At 55.2% G+C, this 25,858-nt stretch overlaps 1 protein-coding gene across 2 annotated transcripts in view; it reads right to left on the minus strand.

Moving 5' to 3' along the window:
• Positions 1 to 25,858, minus strand: part of FBLN1 (fibulin 1) — an 81,699-nt gene that overhangs the window by 9,889 nt on the left and 45,952 nt on the right. Inside the window, exons 15-16 of one of the 2 annotated variants that reach the window (XM_025881864.2) lie at positions 13,146 to 13,288; positions 11,060 to 11,191 (exon numbers count right to left, since the gene is read on the minus strand). In XM_025881864.2, the coding sequence (XP_025737649.1) occupies positions 11,060 to 11,191; positions 13,146 to 13,288 (275 nt within the window). Of the gene's footprint in view, positions 1 to 11,059; positions 11,192 to 13,145; positions 13,289 to 20,646; positions 21,094 to 25,858 lie in introns of those variants that run through there. The other variant, XM_073882624.1, reaches the window with a different exon arrangement.

The following is a 25,858-nucleotide window of genomic DNA, read 5'->3' on the forward strand; positions in this document are numbered from 1 at the left end:
TAAAGAATGATTTATGAGTGTGCCCGGTGATATCAAAGGCTTTTCCAAAGGTGCATGATGGCAGCAGTAGGATGCTCACAAATCATTCTGGCTGGACACAGACGGTCCCCGGGAGAACCCTGGGGGACGCTGAGAGTCTGCTCTGGGCTCGCTTTAACCCCGCGGTGACTCTGGAAGTCAGCAGGCGTGCGTGGTCTCACAGCCTGCCGGGCGCCGGGCCTGGGTGACTTCCTAGTGCGTGTGGTGGGTGTGTGCACACACGTGTGTGCGAGAAAGACAAACGAACAGGGTGAGGAAGGGGGGGGTGTTGCACGGATGAGGCCCTCGTAGGTCCTTGCCTCCAGGAATTCATAACTGTTGGAAGAGCAAGATCAGCAAGAGCTCATGAGGCCGTGAGCACCGCGCCCCTGCCGCAGGCACAGGCATTTCTCTGCTCCCGTTCCAGAAGGATTCTCCAGTGAGCCTGCTCTGAGCGTCTCCTCTCCACCCTGTCCACCGGGAGGGCCTTGCCAAGGTCACCAGTGGCCTGGGCGTCACCTAATCCAATGGGTGTGCCCTCCTCCGGGAAATGCCTTCCCCTCTTCCAGGACATCGCGGCTCCAGGCTCGCGGGCTCACCCCGACCTTGAGCATGAGGGCTGCAGCGCCCTATCTTGGCCTCTTCTCTGTGTCTACACTCGCTCCCTCGGGGAGCTCATGGGGTCACGGGCTCTGACCACCATCCCCACGCTAGCATCTCCCGGGCTCATCCGTTTCAGTGCTCACCACCATGGGGCCACGGCGTCTTGATCCTAATGTCCAAACTGAACTTCCGGCCTCCCCAAAGCTGCAGTGTCTCGGCCGTCTCGTCTCAGCAGACGGCAATGCCAGTCTTCCCGTTTTCGGGCCAGAATCTGTGGGGTTATCCAGCCTACATCCAACTCATAGCAAAACGTGGCACTCCCTTCCAATGACACCCCGAATCTGTCTCCCTCTCATGCCTTCTGCTGGACCCGCATGGGGGTCTCACCATTGCCTCAGCCCAGCCGGCTGTGGGAGCCTCGGCCCCGCACCCAGAGTCAGCCTTTAAAGCCTTAGGTCATCTCACTCCCCACCTCAGGACCCTCACGTGGCTCCTCCCTCACTCAGCAGAAAAGCCAGAGGCCTCACAACGGCCTCAAGACCCCCGCCTCACCAGCCACCAGCTCATGCCTCTGCTCCAGCCACGTTGGCCTCCTCGCCGCGGTTCAAAGACACCAGGCTTGCCTCTGCCTGCCTCAGGGACTTTGCACGCGCCATTCCCTCTGCCTCAGGGACTTTGCAAGTGCTCTCTTCCTCACATCTCCGTGTGGCTCATTGCCTCAGCTCCTCGGGTTAGACAACTGTCTCCGACTACCAGATTTAAAGTTGTTCCTCTGCCCCACACCCCGGCTTCCCCCTCCTCCTCTCCAGCCCTCTGCATCGCACTCACCACCCCCTGACCGTGAACATATTCTACTCGTTTCTTGTCTGCTCCCACCCCCTGGAATAAAATGAATATGTGTCAGGGATGCATGTCTGTCTGTCTTGGTTGCTGCTGTGTCCCCTGGACCAGGACCTGCCTCTGCAGGGCATAGACATCGTTTGCTGGAAGAAGGGATATGAGAAGAGTCCCAAGAGAGGCCCATCCAGGCTGCTGTGGAACACAGGGGAGCGGCGGCACGCTCAGCCTGTGGGGGTGCGGATGGTGGGCAAGAGGAGAATTTGACACTGACCTGGGCTTTGAGGGATGGAGAGGAGTTTACCCAGAGAGGAAGAGGGGAATGTCCCAGCTAATGCCCAGAAGAGGGGAGAGGCCACGGATGTCTGGGGTCTGAGGCACGGGCTGGGGGGCTGGAGCACCCCAGTGGACACAGAGAAGGGACAAGAGTGCTGTCCCAAGGGGGACAGAGACGGGCCTGGGGGGGGACGCCTCTCTGGCCGGGCAGCAGGGGCTTAAAAGCCGGCAGTGCCGGCAGCAGCCGGGTGTGGGGGTGTAGGGGGAGCCACTGAGGGGGCACAGGGGGTCCCTGGCTCCAGCAGGGTTCCCTGCGTGCCTCGCTCGGGTGGGCTGCGAAGCCCTGAACCCCACCGAGCCCTCGGAGGCTCCAGCACAAGCCTGGGGGGCTGCCTGGAGGCATCGTCAGCTGTGTGAGGGGTGACCTCCGAGAGTCTGTGTCGGCGAAACTGGCGGTGGAGAGCCCTCCTTAGAGGGTCTCGGGGGCATAATGCTGACATTTGAGCACGGTCACGAGGTCAGGCGCAGCCCTGGGCCCCACGCCCTCCACCCCATCTCTGCTCCACGGGATCCCAGCCCAGGGGGCACGGGAAGTGTTTGTCCCTCTCATCTCCATCCCGCCGCCTTCAAGAGACCCCCCCACGTACTCTCCACCTCCCACCGCCCTCGGTGACGCTGCCAGCCTCAGGGTGAAGATGGGCCACAGCCCATCCTGGGCTCCGAGGCTGCTGGGCCGTCACCCCGGGAAACACGCTGGCTGCTGGCCAGGGTGTGGCCCGGGGTGACGGGCAGGCTGCGTCTCCGGGAGCAGAGAGAGCGCCTAATCCCTGGGATTTGCCGTGAAAGCCGGGACAGGGCCAATCACTCGTCACCCGGCAGGGACAGCCGCACTGTTGTTTTTAGGTGGAATTTCTGAATGTCATCTGTAATGTGTACTGATCCCGGGCCAAGCTTTCTGAGTCAGGCTGCAGGACAGGGTCAGCAGCACATGTTTAACCCCTTGGGGTAATGATTTTAAAGAGGTGATCTGCGCCCTGCTGGCTGGGACAGCCGAAGGTGACCTGAAGCCAGATGGTTGGGCAAGCAAGCGCTTTGCTCTGAAAGAGGCCTCCCTCGGCGGGGGGCAGAGGTGCTGTGAGCTTGGGATCTTCTTCACTCACGAGCTCTTGTACCGGGGCTGCTGCGTACTAGTCCGTATGTTGTGCACTGCACATGGAAGAGGCTGAAAACCCTGGGGCTTTTGCAGTACACAACATACTCAGCTGGACAGAGCCGCCCGGCCACACCCCACTTCTCTCTCCCTCTGAGACATTAACAGGTACGGGGCCTACAGGCGCGCAGATGGCAGGATACTAGGGAAGCTAGGAGGCGGCTTCATGAGAGAAAGCTCTGTGGCTTGGGTGTAAGTGTGCTGCCCAGCACCCAGCCCGGGGCTTGGCCTAGAGTAGGAACCCGGGATGTCCTTGTTGAGTGAGCAAGATAATTCACGGGTGGCAGAACTTGGACGGCGCGGCCTCCACCATCCTGCTTCCGGCTCGGCCTGCCTCGCCCACCCAGGCCACAAGGACGGCTCCCAGGCAGCTGGGGCTGCTTTGGGGTGAACACTCTCCGCCCTGTCGTCCCCTCAAGGGGCGCCGAGCTCTCACCCACTCCAGCTCCAAACGGCTCCTCACCTCAGCTCATTTATCCCCTAACAGCCCACCCAGCTGTGTTCGAATACGCTCATCCAGTCCCCCTAGCAGGCGGTTATCAACCCAGCAAGGCAAGTACTATGGCAATTTTGCTGAGATGAAAACCGAGACTCAGAGAGAGGTTATGCAAACTGCCTGAGGTCACACGCCTGGAAACAGGGAAGCAAGAATCAAGCCCAGAACGTCTTACCCCGAGTCCAGTGCTTAGACTGTGGCCACAGAGACTCAATCACGTTTTGCCCCAGAAGGGCCACCCCAACTACTGATCATTTTCAAACAGTGAACTGCAATAGAGTAATAGTCCTTATACTCACAGATGAAATTCGGAATGCTATTTCAAAGTGAAAATGTTTTTAGTTTGCTTTAAGAGGAATACTGTACGAGGGGGCCTGCGCCCTGGCTGGCACACATCATGCTTTGGCACAGGCAGCGGGGCAAGTGGGGGCTGTCAACGCCTTTCCACGGAGAAGGCTCAGGTCCCACTAGGACTGACTTTCTGCACACTCATTGCATGCCAGGCACTGCTAGGGGCTTTCACATAATCATTTCGTCTAATTGCATTAATGGGCGTCCATAATTAGGGCATATCCCTTCTACACCTAACATCGGGAACCATCTCTAAGGTGAGTGGGACAATCACATGACCCTCCATTCATTCCGACTTTACCGAGGACAGGACTAGCTGCCACGGGGCCAGGGGCAAGAACAGGAGCCCATGAGTTTCTCGGGGGGACCCAGGGGCCCTCAGAGCCGCCCATGAGGCTAGGGAGCTCGGGGCAGACAGAGCACAGAGTGGGCACACGGCAGACAAGCTTTCCAGCTGCAGCTCTGACTCGCTGGCTGCGGGACCCAGGGCCGGCCCTTCAGTCTTTTCTTATAGAAACAGCGACGCCAGCCCACAAGGCAGCACGAGGAGTGTTTTGCTCACAAGTGCTGAGCGTGTAAAGGGTTCTGCGCACGGGAATAAGTGAACGCACACGGGGGCACCAGGTGACCTCTCCACTCCCAGGCAAAACCATGAGCGAAACCTCCAGATCCTGGCCCTGGGCCCAGGGTGGCTTTGCACTGAGGACATGAGGCTGAGCCTTGATATTATAGGGTCATCCTTCTCCAAGCCAGCAAGTATCACACATCTCAGAAATCAAAGCCTGTGTGTGTACACACGCTCATCTGCATCCTCCTATAGACCTAGACACTTAGCCACACCCATGCCTACACACACCCGCATACACTCACCCATAAACTCACACCCACACACACACACACACACACACTGTCAGACCAGAGCGCTTTTCCAGAAACAAAGGCACAAATAGAGCGGGATCTGAATTTCTCTCCAGATTTGTAGGTTATAATTAAAGCATGTTTCCAGCCAGAGTCCTGCCCAGCCTAGAAACAATCCGCCTAAGTTGCAAGTGCCCATAGCAGGTGTGGCTTGGCCCAGGCTGAGCAGCTCCGCACTGCAGCCCTGGACCCCCCTCCCAGCCCCCTGCGGGCAGATGGGGAAAAGGCAGGCCCGAGGGTCCCCAGCAGCAGCGCCCCCCCCCCCCCCCCACCACCACGGCTGGCCACCTGTGGGAACAAGAATGAGTTCGCCCTATTCAGGTGAAGAGTCAGAGAAGGCTCTTCCAGGACCCTGCCCCCTCCCCAGCGTGGTGGTGTTGAAACCTCATCTCTTGACCATGTGGGCTTGGAGGAGCTCTTTACTCACAAAGGGGTAGCCTGAGACCCAAGACCTCATGGCTGGGAGCACTGTGGCTACTCGAAAGGAGATGCTTCACTACCGATCCCCTCTGACTGCTGCTGACAGATGCTGGTGGTATAGATGTGTCAGCTGGTGCAGACCAGAGGAAAACAGGGCTGCACCATGAGGGCCATGGGGGTGGGAGGCTCTGGAGACAGGTGGCCCAGGTCCAGCTTCCGTCCTCAAATGCTCCCCAGCTGAGAGGCCCCGGCAAGCAGCTTAGTTCCCCTGGCCTCAGTCTTCTCATCTTCAAAGTGGGGATAACCACCACCTCAGGCTGCAGGAGGCTGCAGAAGGATCTAGAAGCACCTTGGGCAGTGCAGGCCTCCCAAGGAGCGTCACGGACCTCCAGTGGTTCCCTGTGGGCCACAGACGTCTACAGAGGCCCGGCCCTGTGACCCCTCCCAGCCTCCCTTCTCGCCCTTGCTCTGGTAGCGCCAAACTGTGTGGGGTGCCTTCCCACCCACTGCCTCTCGTCACACCACCCCTGGGCCTTCAAATTGATATGGTCAAGATGTTCAAAACACCACCACGCTGAGGGCGGGGGGAACAAGGTCCGGGAACAGCCTTGTCTGATTCTTCACCTGGCCAGGCCGGAGCCATCCAGGCATCACCTCCTCCCTGCAGCTCGCGACAGTTTGCCCAGGCAGGGGCGACCCGGACTCTGCACCCACAGCACCTCGGTGCTCTCCTGTTCCGCTCCGGGGACCGTCAGCCTCCCTAGGGGCAGAGACTGCATGCTCCTCACCCAGCACACAGTAGGTGCGCAGGAAGCACACAGTGGCGTGCGCAAGCTGGTTAACGGATCAGTCCTGGTGGCCCCGACGCCCACTGCCAACTGCCCATGGGGGACCAGGGAGCCGCGTTAGGGCGGCCAACATTGGATCCTTGCAGACCGCCACGATTTAATCAGAACGGGAAGGGGGGAGCGGCTGCTCCGAGGGACACGGGGGCAGCTCAGGGGAGCAGCCTGTCCCGGAAGCTACGATTCATACCCACATGAAACCTACACGCAATAGTTTATTTCCAGGATCTCTGCAGCCGGAACGCAGGGACCGTCACGTCCCAGTTCAAGTGGAAAGACTAGTGCAGATCTCACGAGGCCCAAGGCTAACAGCGGGGTGACACTGACACTGATCTGTTCTTTTGTGTTCCTGCTCGTTTTTAGTAAAATTAGGGCCTTCCCAGTAATTATGCAAAACTAAAAAAACAAAACTCCCCACTCCACCGGGCAAGAACAATTAGCAAGTCCATCTCTTTTATTTCAGCCCATTTTGGGGCTGGGAGAGCTCACTAACTAGTAGTTTTAGGGCTGTTCTTACCTTAATTATTGTCATTATTTATAAGGGACGTCCGCAAATACAGTCAAATTTTATGAACCTCACCTCACACACACCAGGGGCCAGGCGTGAAGGATTCCACTAAAAACAGGAAACATGAGCTGTAGCCACGGCTCCACCCCAGTCCGGTGGCCCTTTCTTGCCAGGGCGAGGGAGTGCCTCGGGAGGCTGTGACCCTTGGAGGCTGTGTGAGCTGGGGTGCTCCTGTCCCTCCAGCGTGGCCTTGGGTAAATATTCGCTCGCCCACTCTATGTCCATGCCTGATGGGGAACCAGGGTCCCGGCCTGCATAGAGCTCACGCCCCGCGTGGCTGACGTGCTGTCCAGAGGCTCCCCAAGCACCCTCCAGCTCACGAAACGGGTGTGTGGCAGGAGGGGCCGACTGGCACAAAGCCGCTCAATCTCCCGTCAGCGTGCCCACTGGCCAAGGATCAGGCGGGCCTACACAAAATCGAAAGGTGGGTCTAAAAAGCCACTCAAGCTCCGCACTGCCTAGCTCCTCTTGGCTTTGGGGAGGTGCTCACAGAAATGTTGGCAAAGCTGACCCTCAGGATAGACGGATTTTATTTTCCTGTCCTTGGAAAAAGAGCTGAAAAGCAGCAGGGAGGAGGGAGGGTGGCGGAGAGGGCTGAGGCTAGCCGGGGCCCAGCGGCCCCGGGGAGGGGACGGCCCCCAGCGGCAGGGAGGCTGACAGGACCCAGCCCGCGCCGGCTCCGGCCAGGGCACCCCCGCAAGTCCCCCCATCCCGAGCTAGTACCAGAAGGACCCCCTTCTTGGCACAGCCCCTGACCACAGCCAGTAGCCCGCAGAGCGAAGCCTGAATCCGGGGCTGGGCGAGGAAGGCTTTGTCGTGGCCCGAGAATACCTCAGGCATTAAGAGGGCATTTTTGCACAGGCTAAAAATGCTTTCTTCATTTTTCACTGACAGCTGGTTAAGGAGGAATGCAGCAGGATGTCTGCTCGGGCTTTGGGCCGACAGCAGGCTCAGCCCCGCTGCAGAGCCGCCTTTATCCCCTCTAAGAACGGGCTTTTAAAGGATACATTAGGGGAAGGCCTGGCCCTTTCAGGTTCTGAGCGGACTTGGGGCACTTTCTTCTTCTGTTATTTGGGGGAAGCAGGAGCTCCGTGGCCTCAGGGTCCTGGCAGCTTGTACACGCGTATTTCTCCGGGACCCAAACCCTCAGTCACTTTGCCCCAGTTGGCCCCAGCCGTCAGTGGGCTCCGGCCCCGGGCGTTTGGGGAGCACCAGGCTCTTCCTCTCTCTGGTCCTTGCTGCCTCACCCGGGAATAGCGATAGTCCCACCATGTCACAGGGGTGTGGCGAGGAGGAAACGCCTGCTCCTGGTACTCACACTAGGTGTCAGTCACTCCTTCACATGTGTCGAGACTCAGCTCAGACCTCACCTCCTCCAGGAAGCCTTCCAGACCCCGGTGTCCAGTGTCCGAACAGGGCATGGCCATGTTCAGCCGACACCTGTGGGCGGGTCAGTGTCCCTTCCAGGTGCTACAGGCAGCGTGGAGCTGCACAGTGGTTCTCACTGGGCCCAGCTGGGAGCCCCCCCCCATCCTGCTGGATGCTGCAGACAGGCGGCGTGAGTGGCCCCAGAAAACAATTTCTTCCTTTCCACTGACATACAGGGTTTCTAAGACATTGCTTGAAAGGAGAACTGCGCCCCTAAAAACAAGTGTGCAAACACCCAGGCCCCAAAGGGTTTCAGATGCCCGGTCCCAGGTGGTTATTTAATTCTGTTCCCTCCTTTGCCCAAGGGAGACGATCACACCTGTCCCTGAAGGTGTTTGTGAGAACCGAGCTGGGTGCGGGGTAGACAACTTGGCTGCGACTGGCGGGCTGCTCACGCTTGGGCTCGGGTCCAGCAGCAAACCATCCACCGCCGGTGGACAGGCCTGGAGCTGCAGCGTTGTGCCTGCGTCCAGGGCCGGCGCGCACCAGCACGGCCACCCTGGGGGCCCAGAGCTCCCGGGGTGCACAGGAGTTATTTGGGACAGAGGCGGGGAGGGGAAGAGGTGGGGTTAAGGAAGTCCAGGGAAGAGACCCAAGCAGAGAAATAAGGCAGGGACGGGTGGGCATGGAGACGAGGGCCCAACCCGAAATAAAGTCCGGGTCCCACCCCAGCGGGACCTTGCCATCTGGACTCCCCTGGCCTCAGAGTCCTCTACCCAGGAGATGACACCGGCACGAGGACCCTGGGGCCCCGTGCCAAACTCCGGGCCCCCGGCCAGACGGATGCCCTGCAATCCGAGCGAGCAGCGCAGGAGGCCGAGCCCACCGGAAGCGGGACGAATTTTCCGGAGTCGGCCTGGGCCCTCCTCCACGAAGCCCCAGCCCGGATTCCAAAGACCAGGGCACGCGTGACCGAGCGCAGTGAGGGACAGCCGCTCTGTCTTTGTGACCTGATCCACATTCCATTCCCAGGGGCTCCGTTCTGTTCCCCACTCTGCCCCGAGGCACCATGAGCAGCCTGGCACACCCTCACGCCTCTCTGGGCCTCGGTTTCCCCCTCTACAAACGAGTTGGAAAGAGATGGTCTCCAGGAGCCTCCAGGCTTCGACACGCCAAGATTTTCTGCCCCAGTGGATGGGAAGCCGAGAAACAGAGGCTCCCAGGTCGATTTTGTCTGGAGTACAGATGCGGCTAGAAAAATGCGCTGGTGGGCACTGGATCTGGGCCCAGCCGCTGCCCAACCCCCGGGCTCAGGTCACCCAGGAGGGATTTAGCTGGGAACTGCAAGGCGCAAACTCAGCAAGAGCCACCCCCAAGAGGTTTCTCTGGGGGCCACAGAGGCTTGTCAGTCTCTTCAGAGTCAGATTTTGATGATTTGTTTGTGGGGCCATCTCTCTCCCCCACTGGAAGGCAAAGCCCCTGAGGGCAGGGTCTGCATGGTGGTCCTTCACCTGTGTCCCCGCAGTGTCCAGCCCAGGGCCCGGTACAGACGAGGGCTCGGGAAAGGAGCAGAAGGGCAAGAACACGCGAGTGGAGCAGCAGGCTCTGAGTCCAGTTCTTACGGTTCCGAAGCTGTGAACTCTCCCGCGAGGCCATGATTTACCCCCGCGAGGCCGTGTTGCAGCCACGCCCGCCGGCCTAGCATCAGGCACAGGGCCGGTAGGAGGTGGGCTTCTGGGCACCAGTGTCTCAAGTAGCTCACCACCACCCCACCCAAGCGGGACAAAGCCTGACCCTCCCTCCTCCCGTCTGCCCTCACCCCTGGGGCCCTGAAGGTCTTCTTCAGCTAACATGGGGGAAACTGAGGCCCAGGGTGGGCAGTGACCCAAGGGCAAGCAGCAAGTTTTATGACTGCTGACAGCCAAACTGCACGCCCTCCCCTTGGGATCCCAGCGAGGACTAATGTACCATTAATTGTAATTAACTAATTATTCCTGCTGCCAACTAGCGGAGGAGGCGGCTGGGGGTGGGGAGCCCCTAAATGACTCAGTCATGTTTACAACATGCAAACCCATTTAAGAGCTTGTAAAGTCGCTATAAATGGCTCTTTGGCAACAGGGGAATAACGATCCCCTGTCTCCAGCTGCCAGTTTAACAACGGTTGGGGTTGGCGGCGGGTGTCCCGGCGCAGGGACCAGGGTTCTGAGAGCCAACAGCGCCACCTAGAGACCTTATTCCAAAACTCTGCTGAAGGGCCACACGCTCGGACGCTCCTTCTGGTCAACACCTCACAGAATCCATGGCCCAGGACACCACAAAGCCCATGCCCACCCACCCCCATTCGCAGTAGAGAAACTGAGGCCCAAGCGAGGACAGGGCCTGGTCTTCAGCTGCTCATCTGCTTTGAACATACTCAGAGTCTAAATCTAAGTCGAAAATGGTAGCTGGGATGGTTTCCATTCCCCACGAACTTGAGGTCTCTAAAACTCGACAGTTCAGGAGAGGTTTACAAGCCGGTTCCCCAGACTCACCTGCTTCCCACCTCCACTGGCGTCCCCCCCCGCTCCCTCTCCACCCCAGCCCTCCTCCGTGCTCCCGCGGCGCTGCCTCTCGGCGGAAGCCGCCGGCAGGCTCCCCGCTCAAGGGCTGTGCGCGTGACGTGCCGGGCGGGACATCGACTGGACACGTGGCAAGGCAAACGGTCTGGGGCCGAGGCCCAGAGCACGGGCTCAGACCCTCCGTTTGCTATTCCTTCTGTCGTGCCACAAGAATAAAACTCACATCAGGTCCCACTGACCTGGGGACGGTCCGAGCCCCGAGACAGGCACGTCACCTGTGTGATATCGTCAGTTCATGGTTGTGAGACAGAGATCTAGTTAATCCACCCATTCACAGGCAGGAGACAGAGGCCCACAGGGGTCGCCCCTGGAGACCTGGTGCACAGCCAGGAGCAGATCCCACTCCTGGCCTGTGATTGCCTTGGGAGGGGGCAGGAGGGGGTTCCAGCTGGCCCTGAAGAATAGGGGGGATTTAGGAGGGGGATTCAGACGGGACCTCGGCTGGTCCAGAGGGGTTTTCCCAGCGGCCTGGCACAACGGGCCTCCACGAGGCCATTGGCTGGGAGGACCCGAACGTCTCCGGCCACTCACCCACAGTCATGCCATCCATGTAGCGCTTGATGATATCAAAGGAGTCCCGCAGGTTCCCTTCGGTGATGTCGAAGATGATGTCAGCGTGGTTGGCAGGATACACGGGCATGATGGCCCGGAGAAAGATGATCTCTGCGGGAGGGAAGCACATCATGGGGCCCCCAGAGACGCCCCCTCGGGTCCCAAGAACCCAGGGCTGGCGAGCCCTGCACCGAGAAGGCGGAGGAGGGGTCCTGAGGGCTCACAGGTCATCGCCTACCCCCCTTGTGATCAGCAGGGAAACTGAGGCCTGGAGAAGCTTTGGATCTTCCCCGAGGTCCTGCGGCTAATGGGCAGCGGTGGTAGAGCTGAGGGGCACTTGGTAATTAGTCGTAAATCTTCATGAAGCTGGGAAGAAGGGGAAGGGCGGTGGTTGTGGGGGTAAATGAGAGAGGTCAGCAAGGGCAAGAGAGCAGGCCGGTCTCCTGCCCCGTGGTGACGTGGGCCAGAAAAGCCGCTTCTCGGGTGACGTGGGCTGGGCATTTTGGTGGTGGTGTCCCTCTCCTCGGCCACCCCGTGTAAAGTGGGGCCAACCGCCCTGGGTTGGGGGCACAAGGCCCCGAGTCTACCCTGGCTCTGGGTGATCCGGAGGGGTCTTTCCTCTGGGACTCCATTTCCTCATCTGTAGAGTGAAGGAGGCAGACCGCCAGGGCCCACTGAGGGTCCTTTTAGCGCTAAAGGTCGAGGTCAGGATTTCCTGGGCCCCAGATGCTAATAGGCACCTCCAGCCACGCTCAACTCCCTATAGAATCAACTTCCAGACCAGCACTGCTCAAGAGGCCACAAAACCGGCCGTTAGGGGTTTGGGAAGGATTTGTATGTGGTTTGGTGGAACCGGTCATTTGGCATAAGGCAAACACGAGCCAGTGGATTTTCCCCAATCCAAGTCCGTGCTCTCTTGCAGAGATTCTGCGCCTCTCCTTTTCTAGAAGAACGAGTCAGTGGGGAGGGGAGCAGGGGGTCACCCGTTCTTTCAGGTGACCATGTCCTTGGGGAGCATCTCCTGCCCTCGTCACCCCCAGGCCCCCCACAACCGGGTGCTATGTTCTGGCATGTGCCCCTGCGTCACCCCGTGGGATGCTATCACAGTGTGTAAACTGTCCCGCTGGCTCAACTGCACATCTCCCCTCGGAGGGTCAGGGAGCTCTTCCTTATCGTTGGGCCCCAGAGCCTGGCCCTGAGCCTGACACCTAGGAGGCTCCATCAGTGTTTGCTGCGTGAATCAATCACGCAGCAAGGCCAGGGATAAAGACCCCACAGAGGAAGGGGTGGCCTCGGCATGGGGGCTGCACACCCAGAAGCAAGATGTACGGGTGCCAGGACGGCGGGGTGCCCCGGGTCCCACCCCAGTGGAAAGGGTGCTATGATGGCAGGTCTGTACAGCAGGCCAGGAGCCGCCTGGGCTCCTGCTTCACTCCTGGGCTCCCTGGATCCAGTCTAGCCCCTCGGTCTCCAGGGTGACATTTCCCGTACACAAATAGTATCAGGCACAGCCCTGTGATGGCTCCCAAAAGCCTTGCAGTGGAAGCCCCAACCCCAAGTTGAGGCTTATCTTCCCAGCCTGTCTCTTGCCAAGCCTCTCCCACTCCAGCCAGACAAACTTGGCTTCGTTCCTCAAATACCCACCGCCCCCTAAACTTACCTCCAGACCTTCCAGATGAGTTCTGCTCCACTTGGCCCCCTCCTCTCTCCCTGCTCCCCACTTTTACTACTTACCTCCTGCTGACAATTTGGGCCCCAGCTTGGAAGTCACTTCCTCCCAGAAGCCCTCCCTGACGCCCCAGCGCTTGGCACAGAGCCAACGCTCAACACCCAGAAGCAGCAGCCTCCTGAGCTGAGAGCCAGGAACGGGCCGGCACGGTGCTGTGCGCTCTGGGGACACTGGGAGTTTTGCAGAGGCAAATCCATGTCTTTCCCAGGGAGTAGCTCCTTGGGGCCAAGCTCTCGGCTCAAGCACTGGGAAGCCCCAGAGGAGGCTGCCTCGCAGGGGCGTTTCTCTAGCCTTGGGGCCCCCGCGCCAATTCTAGCCGTGGGAGTCACCACTCACCTTCAGGGCGGGTGAACTCTCGGAAGGTGGGCAGTGACACAACGGTGTGGGAGATGGTGTGCACTGGGTCCAACATGCAGGTGACGTCGTTGGGGCGGCAGGACTTGATGCAGCGGACAGTGTCTGTCTTCTCTTGGCGGAGCCTGAGGGGAACCACAACACAAGGGGCGGATGGGAAAGTCAGAAGTGCCACGCCCACGGAGACCCAGATTCCAGGAGGAGCTGCAGGTGGCCCGGCAGGGGGGCGCCTGTCCCAGAGACGGCCCCACCAGAGAAGCGCAGTGGCCTCCACAGCCAAGCTGCTCGGCGGGGAAGCCGCGTAGCCCTTCCTGCCCCCTGGACCAGGACCCACACTCCGGTCCCCATCTGCCCTGGCTGCGGATAAGCGAAGCTTTGCTATTTGCCAAACTGTATGGACTGAGCTTCAGCTTCCACAACTGCAGGCGGATTCACCCGCTTGACAAGTGTGTTTTGAAGGCCTGCTGGGTGCGAGGCACCAGGGACGCCGAAGCAAACATGGGAGACGTGGTCCCGCCTCCCCGGAGCACCCCCCCGCCAAGTCAGGTGGGTCGCAGGGGTAGTAAGTGACAGACCGGATAGGTAGTGCCCAGCTCGGTGCCCCAGCACAAAGAAGTCAAACCCACAATGTCGTGCGACTGACCGGGAGCGGAGAGAAGAGGGGGGAGCTCGTTTGCTAGACATATTTTAAATCCTCTTTATTGTAAAATAAAAGCGCAGATGCAAAACCTACCCGGAACACAGATGTAGTTTAATGAGCAGTGTAATCACCACTCGGGTCAGGAAAGAGATCCTCCATGTGCCATCTGAGGCCCCTTCGTGCGCCCACACCAATCTCAGTGCCGGCCTGCCCGCCCCAGCCCTCCCAGGACCCCTGTCCTGATGGTGCCAGCGTCGCCTACCTGGGTTTCTTTATGGTTCCTATCACATGGGTGCGTGCCTCAAGACAGTCATGAGAAAAACATGCTGTGTCTCAAGTCCTTTTTAATCTACAGGTTTCCTCTCTATCCCTTCATTTCCCAGGCACTTGACCTGTTAAGGAACTGGAAGCCTCTGAACCATAGAGCTTCCTACACGTGGGCTCGCCGACTGCATCCTCGTGGTGCGAAGCAGGCTGTCGATCTGTCCTCTGCATTTCCGGCACACTGGCTGCTGGATCCAGACCTGATCAGAGGCAGGCCCGGTGCCTTTGGCAAGATGACAGTTGGTGGCGTCTCTTCCACTGGGGCGCACTTGGTGTCTGGCTGTCTCTCTCTCTGTGATGTCAGCAGCTGTTGATGCTCAGGGCCTAGATCCACCGATCCATCGGGGATTGCAAAATGCTGGTAGTCCAATTCTATCATTTCTTTAGTGTGTTAGTTGGAATACATCCGTAAAGAGCGCTGCCCCTCATATGCTATCTGGTTACCAGGAGGTATCATTCACAGAAGCAAAGCAAGATCAATGCCTGATTCTTGCCTTATTTTTACAGGTTTTCAGGATCATGAACTTGCTCTCTCTCCGTCATCATCCAGAGGTTACCAGTTGGTTTTTTTAAAATATTAGTATGAACTCATGGATTTAAACTATTTGATGGATTTCAATCCATTGCAATTATTATCCTTTGTTGGAACTCAAGCTTGCCCATCTTTGGTCAGAGGGAAGATCAGAGTGGCTCCAGAAGTCTTCAGTAGGTCTCTTACTCTGTGGTCCAACAGGGTGGTCCAGCCTCATCTTGTACTTTTCCTGCCCCAGCTATTTCTCCAAGAAGTCTTGGTTTTGTGTGTTTGTTTGTTTTGGTTTGTAGTGGAAAATGGTATTTCAAGACCACACCCTAGATACCAGGTATGGTGGGTGCTTCTAGGTTGGCCATTGCTTCCAGGCCTCTTCAGTGGATTTTTAAAGGGAAAATATATCATGAGTTCCCACTGATATTTCTGATTCAAAGCAAGAACCACACAGACTTTTGATCTCTTCTATATTACAAAGGAATCTCTTTTCTTCCATAACAGAATCCTGGTTCTTAGGAACACAGGAGATGTTAGACTATCCCATAATTATTGACGTAGTTATTCCATATTCTGACACAGTAGTCTCAGAAGAGCAATACTAAAATTACCACCACTGACACAAGTACTTAAAATAATGTTTGCTTGGATTATGTCCTCCCTATTCTACCTATTTTAATGGATGTGCTGTATCTACATTGTTTGGACATATAGCAATTCATAGTATACCATTTCCTTATAACACTCACTTAGTTGTAGCTGGAAGAGTAACTATGCCTAATGCCAGCACGCTGATCCTTTTCCTGTTGGTAATACTTTGTGTCCTTTGTCCACACGAGTCTGTTTTGTTGGGTATATAATCCTTGGCCTACGTTTTCTTGAGGATCCTAAGTATTCGCCTTCTCCTAGCATAAGTGTTGCTGTGAACAAGTCTGATGACAACATATTTTTTCCCCTTAAAAGTCATTGCTGGTTTTGCCTAGATGCCCTCTAGATGTTTGTCTTCTCTTTTCTTCAAAGTCTGATAATTTTACGAGGCCATGTCTTCATATTTGCTGCTCTGAATAGGTATGTTCAGGCATGCTGTGTGTTCTCTCAATGTGGATTTTCAAATCCTTTTTTTTTTTAATTTCTGGAAACTTCTTTGAGTTACCATTTTTAATACTTATTTTTTCCTTTGTTGTGGGTTCGTTCCTCAGAGATTTCTATTATCTGTACGTTGCGACTTCTTTGCGTGTCTTCAATGTCCATCACTTTCTCCTCAAGTTTTTTCATCCCTTCTATTTCTTTTTTGATTTATAAAATTTGTCTTCTTCTCGGTCCCTCCTTCTCTCTGCAGTTGCTTTTTGCTTTAATTTTCAATTATTTCCTGGGTTCTGTCACTTTATTTCTCAATTTTTCCTAATTCTGACTTACAGTTTTCATCCATTTTTTTTTTTATCATTTTCTTAATGCTTTTACTTTGTTTTGATACAGGCTACATTTCTGATCTGGATTCTGAGCATATCTTTCTGGTGTGTTTTCATTATGCAGAGGGATGTCATTCTGTTCCTTATTATCCTTTCTCTTACATAATTTTGTATGAGATTCAACATTGATTCTTTTTGGTTGGTCATTTTCAAGTGTATTAACTTTCCTGAAATTTTAGAAAAGGGCATATTCACAGCAGTTTTCCTGACTTCACAGAGCTCCCTTACCTGTCATTTGGGGCAGTGTGCTTTCTGAGATTCCTCTACATTTACCTGGACTTTCTTTATCCGGAGTCTATTGTCTCTTTCCTACTTAAACTCTGCATTTCACTTCCAGCAGCTTCTCCATAGTGCGAGACCCTGATCTTAAGGCAAGCCCTGCTGGCTCAGTTCCAAGAGTTCCTAGGGGCTAGATGGTTCCATTCCCTCAATGCTTCCATGAGCTCCTTGCACACACTGGAATGGAATGAGTAAAATGTCTCCCGGTCTCAGCTGCTGCCCGCAAATTTTTCTACTGTATTTTCCAGGGAATACCTGTTGACCATTCTGGAGTCTCCCACTGCTTTCTTCTGCACAGGTGCCAAGACCATGCAGGTGGACATAAACTGTTATCTTGGGGCTTGTAGGGATATCATGTCACCTTGTTTAGTTGGGCATGTTTTCTGTGGATTTTAAATTTTTTTGCCTAGCCATCTTGGGTTGGGTTAGGATCTTTGGGTTGGGATCTTTAGTTTGGGATCCAGAGAGCTTCAAACACTATGCTGCTGCATCTTCCCAGATTCTCTGTGCTTAGAGAGTTTGCACAAATTATCTCATTTAATCTCCACAGCTCTTCCCTCTATACCACACTGCCTCCCTCTTTAGCTAATAAAACGTCCAGTTCTATACCTGGGAATTATAGAAGAGGGCTCATATCCATGATTTTGGAAATGAGGCCAGAATAACAATCCGACCAGCACTGACTAATCCCAGCAATCCTGCCCTCTTCACAACATTCAAGGCAGCAGGGGGCAGGGTTTCAGAGAAGACTCCAGAGCCAGGCTGCCTGGGTTTGAATCCCAGCCCCACCCGATACCAGCTGTGAGACTTTGGGCAGGTTACTTATCTGCTCTATGTCTCCAAGGCTTCCATGTGAAATGGGGATCATAACAGTATTTTCCTCACAAGGCTGTTGGGAGGGTTAATTGAGTTAAATGCTTGGAGCAGTGCCCGGGCCTCAGTAAACAGTACACGTGTTAGCTATCATAGCTATGATTATTATCATAATAATGACAATCATGATTATTATCACTTGCCCTTGGGAGCTAAGGTTAGTACAGTGATCGAGTCAGAAGAGCAAAGGCCTAGGAGTTAGTCAGAAGTGATGGCAGTGACCTTGAACACATCCAAACCCTCTGAACCTTCATTCCCCATTTAACTCAAGATCCAAATGAACACTCATGTTCCTTCCAATGAATGAAGAAACCAACACTTATTGGCTGCCTACTATATATACCAGATAATGCCTCATCTGCAATTGCATGTAATCTTCAAAATAATCCATGAGGGGGCCATGAAAGCTCTGAAAGGCAAATGACTTATCTATGACTTTGGATAAGTCATAAAACTAGTAAATGTCAAGGAGGACCTTCAAACTCTTGTTTATTTTGTTATGTTTCTGCCCTGCATGATCTCTGCAGCACGATGTAGGACGATCACTATGTAGTTCCCAAGGAACTGTCGGGCAGAGATGAGCCTTCAAGTAATGCAGATATAGCCGCGCATGTGCACTCAGGCACACAGACAGAGACAGCAGAGATATCCTGAAATGGAATGAGCCACCTTATGAGTTAAGGAGTTCCACAAACAAAGGAGAGTACAAGCAAAGCTGGAAGGTCAGTTGGTGGGAATGTTGTACCGGGGACTCTGGCAAACCCTGTAAGGTCACTGCATGGCCTCTAAAGCCCCTGAGAGTTCTCCCCCACTTGATACTCCTATGGACATGAAGGAAAAGTGCCTCTTCCAATCTGAATGATCTGGAGCATGATGAAAGGATAATTGAATACGATAACTAGATCCCTGCTATAACTTGCTGACTTCACACAAGAGATATCTGAACTAGCCTCGAAAATACCATCCATCCATCCATCATCCATCCATCTATCTATCCATCTGTCCGTCTATCCATCCATCCATCATCCACCCACCATCCATCCATCCATCCATCCATCCATCATGCATCTATCATCCAGCCATCTATCCATCCATCCATCCATCCATCCATCCATCCATCCATCGATCCATATATTTATTCAGATGTTTACTGAACTCCTTCTACAGGCCAAACACTCTGAAATGATAGAGAATACAGACATAATCCCTGTCCTTAAAAAGGCCCCGGTGCAATAGGGATAATAAAAAGTCACATCCACAAGATAACAGGAAAAACGTTCGGATGGAGTGTGTCCAGGGCTATGCGAGCTCAGAATAAGGAAAGGCTTCACAGAGGAGGTGACCTTTGAGCTCACGCTTCAAGGAGAATAGCAGTTTGCAGAAGGATGGCATGGCACATGCTAAAGCCAAGGGCAGGCACATTCAGGGAAAGGCAAACTCCGCGTGGCTAGAACAAAGAGGATGAGCTAGGATGGAGCTGGAAAGGTGGGCAGAGCCTTGAATACCATTCAAGAGAGTTGGACTTTCATCTGCTCATAAAAGAGAACCACAGAAGGTCCTAAAGAGTGAGGCACATAACCAGACCGGCCCTTCAGAGGGGTCCTCTCGCTGCAGCTTGGAGAATGCATTAGAAGATAGGAGACTGGGTGCTGGTCCAGACCAGACATGATCAGAGAGAGGTATGGGAGACAGATTGGAGGCTTGAGGTGACTGGCTAGAAGTGTGCGTGGTTCCATGGCAACTTAACTGCTGCTTCTGTCAAAAGTACAAAGCGCAGAGTTTACTGTATGTCTGTCTTCGCCACCAGACAGCAAGGCCAGGACACCCTCCCCACCAACTTACATGTCACTGTAGAAAGGAGCTTAGGATCCTGCAATATCCTTTACTTGATTCCTCTGTGGTATTCTGCCTTCCCCTCTTGTTTCTGCTTGGAAACAGCATCGGCAGTCACAGAAAATGCTACAGACATAAGCCAATGTTGACAGAAAGTCATCCACTCCCTCAACAGACATGGACAGAGCACCTAGTGTGTATGTCACGCACCTCACCAGGAGCTAGGGACACGTCACTGAATGACACAGAGCTGGTCTCTGCCATCACAGGGGCTTCTGGGTGGTGGAGAAGACAGATGCGAAACACAGACAAAAGGGAAACGCAAACTGTGATAAGCATAACGTTGAAGTGTTATGAGAAAGACTGACAGAGGAGACAACGCAATGGTGTTGAGGAAGGCCTCACTGAGAAAGGAACACTTAAGCTGAGCTTTAACCAACTTTCAAGCCGAGGGTGCAAAGCATGTGCAAAGGGCCGGAGGCAGCAAGAAACTCAGCAGTGTGGCTCCAGGGAAGTGATCAAGGGGAGAATAATTCGAAGTCAGGCTGGAGATGCATGCAAGGACTAAATTATACAGGGCCTGAAAGGCACCCTAGGGATTTGTGACAATGGTTTGGCTGGAATCGTGGTGGGGAAGATGAAGGGAGGCGGGTGAGTCAAGGCCCATGTTGAAGGTATTGTGATAGAAAGGAATAGTCAGAGTCGTGGAGGCAGCAAGCCAGGGTTCAAATGCCAGCTGTGTGATCTCGGGCAAATCACTCACCCTCTCTGAGTCTCTATGGGGATGAGACACCGGCCTTGCACCCCCCGGAGGTAAGGCGCACCAAGGACCTGAAGCACACTCAGTGGTTCCCGTGAGCGGCACATTTATTGTGTCGTCCTTCACCGCCTCCCGGCACAGGGGCAAAAGCCCCAGTAGAGGCAACCACCCTCATTTAGGCAAGAGCTGCATCCAAGATTCGGCAAGTGTGTTCGGGGTTTTTCCACCACAAGTTCAGGCCTCTCATCAAGACAAACAGAACGAGAGGCTCGAATCTCAGGATAGAGTTTTTCTGACTCCATTAAATGCTCAGCTCCATACGATAGAGCAAGGAAACCAAGCAGAGCCAGAAGACCTGGTCCCCATGGCCCGGCTCTGCCACACACGGGCCACAAAACTTTGGCCGAGCCCCTTCCCTTCTCCGGGCCTCAGGTTCCACGTTTGTAAAATGAGAGAGGAAGGAGCTCAATAATCTTTCAACGATCGCCTCATCCTTTGGGCTCAACACAAAACGAAGAGATCCTTCATCTGAAATGATACATGCGAGCCTCCTTCTCCCCGCCCCTGGGCTCCCTGGTGGGGCGTATGGTGACCTCCATCAACAGGGACCCCCAGATGCACGCTACTGTATGAAAAACACTTCGTCACCGCACGGGGGCGCCAGGCAGTGGCAGGTTCCTGCCCTCCCCCCCCCCCCCCCCCCCCCCCCCCCCGCCCGGGGTGAGAAACAGCACAGAATCCCCACCATGCGAAATAAAACCAAGGCACGCGAGGCATGCTGTGTAGGGATCGCCTGCTAAAACTTTATTAAAATCCCGGAGGGGAGGGTTAGGAAAGCGACAAGGGGGAGCCCCCGGCGGCCCAAAGCAAGTGCTCAGAGCTCTGCGGACACAAAAATGAAAAGCTTGGCCACAAAGGAGCTGACGGTGCCGTGGCGGTAGAGGTCCATCTTGACGGTCAGGAGCAAGTCCCTGGGCTCAGGGACGGGCTTGGTGAGGGCCACCACCCCACTGTGGTGGCTCACCTTCCGGGTGGTGAAAAAGCCCTCCTCATTGCCGCCAGTGATAGCCAGCTGCATGCTGTCCCCAGGGACGGCACTGGAGGGGCCCATGCGGAAAACCACCGCGGGCACTTGGATGTTGGTGGGGAAAGAGAGGTGGTAGTAGGTTATTCTCAGAGGCAGCTTGGGGCACTCCTGATTCTCATGGCAAGGCAAGCGCTCGCAGCGGCTGCAAGAAAAGTGGACAGAGAGACAAGAAGAGGGTTAGAGCAAATTCAGCAAGCGGAGGAACAACAGAGCACGAGGGAAAGCGGGGGGCTCGCTGTGCGGGGCCTCCCGCCACCCCTCTGGCCAGTTCAGCCGACAGGAAGAGCCCCCCTCACTCACCTGCGGGAGGTGCCGTGGACCTCCGGGCCGCTGACTCAGCCACTAGCCTCTTCCAACACCCTCAGGGGGCGCTGGGTGGCTGGGGTCTAGGGCTGTGCCGGGAGCGAGGCGTGTCCCCTCTCACTGGCAGAGCCCCACCCCGGGCCTCACTCACCAGGCACACCCTGCCCGCTGAGTGTCGTCCAGGCGCCTGGCCCCTCACCCAGACAGCAGTCAGGGCCATACAGGGCTCTTGGTGGGTCACGGAGATGCCCCTGGGAGTGATCATCTCCGCCACTAGCAGTCATGGCTGCTGCCATATATCAAGGGCTTGGCCCTTCGTCATCAAGCTTTCTCTAGTGTGATCACTGTAACCGCACTGTGACAGTGGGTTGAGTGCCACTCTTCAGGTGAGGAAACTGAGCCTGAAAGAGTCGGGGGCCTTCCCAAGGTCACAGTGAGTGAGGAAGCCAGGTTTGTGCTCAGGCAGTGAGGTCTGTTCCTCAACCCCCTCGCTGAGCCTTGTGCTCCAGGCCCAGGTTCCCGTGTGTCCCACTGGGACAGCCAGGGCTTGGAGTGGAGAAGAAGACAGCTTCTAACTCCCTGTGACACGATGGTGATAGTTCCTAACTTCCTGTGACAGGATGGGGAGAGGTTCTGACTTTCTGTTATAGTTCTAACTTCCTGTGACAGAAAGAGGACAGCTCCTAACTTCCTGTGACAGGATGGTGATAGTTCCTAACTTCCTGTGAGAGGATGGAAAGACGTTCTAACTTCCTGTGACAGGTTCTACCTTCCTGTGACAGGATGAGGAGAGGTTGTGACTTCCTGTTACAGGTTCTAACTTCCTGTGACAGAATGATGATAGCTCCTAACTTCCTGTGACAGGATGGAAAGAGGTTCTAACTTCCTGTGACAGGTTCTACCTTCCTGTGACAGGATGGGGAGAGGTTCTGACTTCCTGTTACAGCTTCTAACTTCCTGTGACAGAATGATGACAGCTCCTAACTTCCTGTGACAGGATGGAAAGAGTTTCTAACTTCCTGTGACAGGTTCTACCCTCCTGTGACAGGACGGGGAAAGGCTCTGACTTCCTATTATAGGTTCTAACTTCCTGTGACAGGTTCTACCTTCCTGTGACAGGATGGGGAGAGGTTCTGACTTCTTGTTACAGGTTCTACCTTCCTGTGACAGGTAGGTGATAGCTCCTAACTTCCTGTGACAGGATGGAAAGAGGTTCTGACTTCCTGTTACAGGTTCTAACTTCCTGTGACAGAACGATGATAGCTTCTAACTTCCTGTGATAGGATGCAAAGAGCTTTTAGCTTCCTGTTACAGGTTCTACCTTCCGTGACAGGATGGGAAGAGGTTCTGACTTCCTGTCACAGGTTCTAACTTCCTGTGACAGGATGGAAAGAAGTTCTAACTTCCTGTTATAGTTCTAACTTCCTGTGACAGGATGGTGATAGCTCCTAACTTCCTGTGATGGAGATAGAGACAGGTTCTAACTTCGTGAGAGGATGGGGACATGAACCATCTTCTGCTTCCTGAATGCTACGTCTTCATACTCTGATGGGAGCTACCTTAGGAAGTGGAACCAAAGGGCCGAGCCCTATGGGACTTGGCAGAGCATGTCCCAGTAAGTTCTGCCATCTGGACTGTGTTGGGATCCTCCAGCCAGGAACACGTACTGTCTAGTCTTCCATCACGTCTCCCTTTCAGCTCTTTAAGTCTCCATGCCTCGCGTTGGGTCACTTGGACTTATTTTACACTTGGCGTTTATTGTCAGTGTGGTCTCTTTTTACATCCCACTTCCAGCTCTTTATCAGGACTGGCAGGAATCATTTCATTTACTTGGCCATTTACCATTCTGAGCACTTAGAAAGGACATCCCTGGGCATGAGCTCCATGGCCCTCCCTGGGGGATGATCCTCCCTGGTAGGTGAGGAGTCACGCATGGGAGGGGCCCCCGACACAGAGCGGAGAGATAGGAAAGAAGGTAAGCAGAAGAAGGGTGCTGCTGAGGGGCTGCCTACTCCGAGACACCTAGGTCCAAGCCAAACGGGAGTGTTCCTGGTGATTTGGGAGTCACTGAGGGATGGTGCCTAGCATCATTTTGGGTTCATGAGGGCTTCTCCTTCCATTAGCTCACTTCCTTGTCCTACTTTGTTCTCCTGTCCTACCAGCGGGAAGATCAAAGCTCAGTGAGGACACGTCCATGACTCCATAGTGTAGTAAGTGGCAAAAACAAAGTTGGCCTCACTTGAAAGCCTTCGTGCGCGCACATACACACACGTACCCGCTGCTTCAGGAAGGGCCTGGTGGGTCTGTCCAGCAGGTGGCACTAGAGTCTCCTTCATGTGACTCAAGCTTGCCCACTTCTGTGTGGCCTGTACCCTGTCCAAGGACAGGGTTTTGATTTGTCCGATGGAAGCATTAGCCGAGCGTGTATGGGGGGAGGGCACGTGAAGTGTGCGTGAGGCTCCGGTATAGCTCCCTTAGGCATCGCACACCAGGGAACTGGACACTCCCTCTTCAGTGGGCTCCACACCGCTCCCCTGACCCGAAAGCCAGAGCACCCCAAGCTCTTTCTCACACTAGGCATCTCTGAGCTCTCACCTCCCAAGAGCCGGGCGATGGCTCTTTGGTTTTATCTCCAGTACCCAGCATGTGACACCTACTACGTGCTTCGTAAATGGACCCAAATAAATATGGCCCTGATTTTCCGGGTCAGTTCCAACCTCAGTGATCCTAACCTGCTCTATCCTACACTTACTGAAACATCACAGAAATCGTAACTACTGCAGCTGGCAAACTGCCTGACGCAAAAGTCTTTGTTAGCAAGTATGTCTGGACTGAGGAGGGGCCGCCGTCACGCAGAGAACGGTCAGGTCCCTGGGACCGCACGTCTTGGTTTCCATCTCACTGCGTACAAGAGAACAACGTGCCCTAATTTTCCAGTTCAACAAGTTGGATCAGAACACCCTATTTTCTGTGAAAATGCAGTTATTGGAAGTCGGCACACACCAGAGAAAGAAGGTCCTCCAGGCCCAATCCCTTCTTCTGGAAGGCATGGCCACTCGGGCCACCCCCCGGGGCTGTCTCACGCTCATAGCCTTCCCCGCTAGCACTTCCCCGACTTCCATTCCCTTGTCATTCTGCGGAGAAGCCCCAGGACCAGGCGGAGGCAGGACTCCACCCCCTCTTGTCCACCCGCGGTACACCCTCAGGCCCAGAGCCCCGCCAACCGAGGCTGCCAAGCCCGCCGGCCTCAGGGGTCGGCCCTGCTGAGGGGACAAAGAGGTCTTCCGCCCCATCCCAGGCTCTGGAACCCTTTGACATTCCTCCTGTGGGTCGGAAGGAATCGTACGGTCGGGATCTTAACAGCCTGGACGATCCACGAGGCCCAAGCCTGTGGTTTGTGGCCCAGCCTGCTGGGTCATGCTCTAGTTACCGCCCCTTGGCTGCCAGGGACACTGCCCAGAAGCAGCCTGTGTGAAGAAAAAGAGAAGGCTGGGGCCCAGAGAGAGAAAGAGAGAGGCAGTATGCACATCTTAAATCTTCTCTCTCAAGGCACCCTAAATGTTGACCTCAGAAATGCTGGCTACTGGGTCTTTCCTAATACAGTACTTTTAAATTTTACAAATTGCTTTCTGAAGGTCAGATTATAAATTCTTTAAGGGGATTCTTGAGGAGGAGGAAAAGAAGCCATAGAAACGGTCAACTCCAGCCTGAGCCGTTAGCAGGGCTGAGAACATCAGCCCCTCCTTGCTCAGAGCTCTGGCCTGCGTCCTGCCCGTGTCGCTTTCAACTTGTCAGAGGCTTGTCACTAGGCTCCCACTAAGCTATGAGCTTCCATGGTCCCAGAGTAACTCCCCTCACTAGGAAGGGACACCCAGGATAAGACCCCTCCTGTGGCCACTCAACTTGGGATTCCAGCCCCAGCCCCCACTTCCTACTCTGGGCTCCTGGCCGGCCCGTGATGCTCCACAGGGATCAGCAAAGGAGAAAATTGTAACCGGATGGATTCCTGTGTGCGGCAGTGACGGCCCCAACCACCCAGCCCTTCAGAACCCCCATCTCGTCTCCTATCTGAGGGCCGGGCAACGCCATCAGTCACGCGGTCAGCAAGCAACAGAGCAAGAACGGCAAAGTTACCCCGAGGAACCTCCGTGTTGGATTTGCCGTGCCCCGAGGAAGGGAAACGGGGATGTCTAGTGATCATTCTCCTCACCGCGACTTTTTCTAAGCATGGACTATGTGCTGGCACTGGGCTGGACGCCTGGAGCTCGTTACCGCTAATCCGCGCTAATCCTCAAGGCCTTGCCAAGCAGGCGTTGCAGATGCAGAAAGGGCCCCTGGGTGGCCAAGACACTGACCTGAGGCCACAGCCCCAAGGAACAGGAGAACGAGTCTGGAAGCCTAGAACCCCGGCCCTGGTTCTTCCCCTTTCCACGCAGTCCCTCGGGCCATGCCCGGACCTGGACACCAGGGGCACCACCCACCTTCCCTTCATCCATATTACCCTGGCAGTGAAATACGCCTTTGGGGTGCCTACCCACACCCCACCAGTGTGAGCCCAGTGTGAGCTTCATGAGGGGGCTCTGCCCCACAATCACTGCTCACCC

Source organism: Callorhinus ursinus, unplaced genomic scaffold (assembly GCF_003265705.2).
Source record: "Callorhinus ursinus isolate GAN/ISIS: 27379988/994484 unplaced genomic scaffold, GSC_fseal_2.0 scaffold48, whole genome shotgun sequence".
NCBI lineage: Eukaryota > Metazoa > Chordata > Mammalia > Carnivora > Otariidae > Callorhinus > Callorhinus ursinus.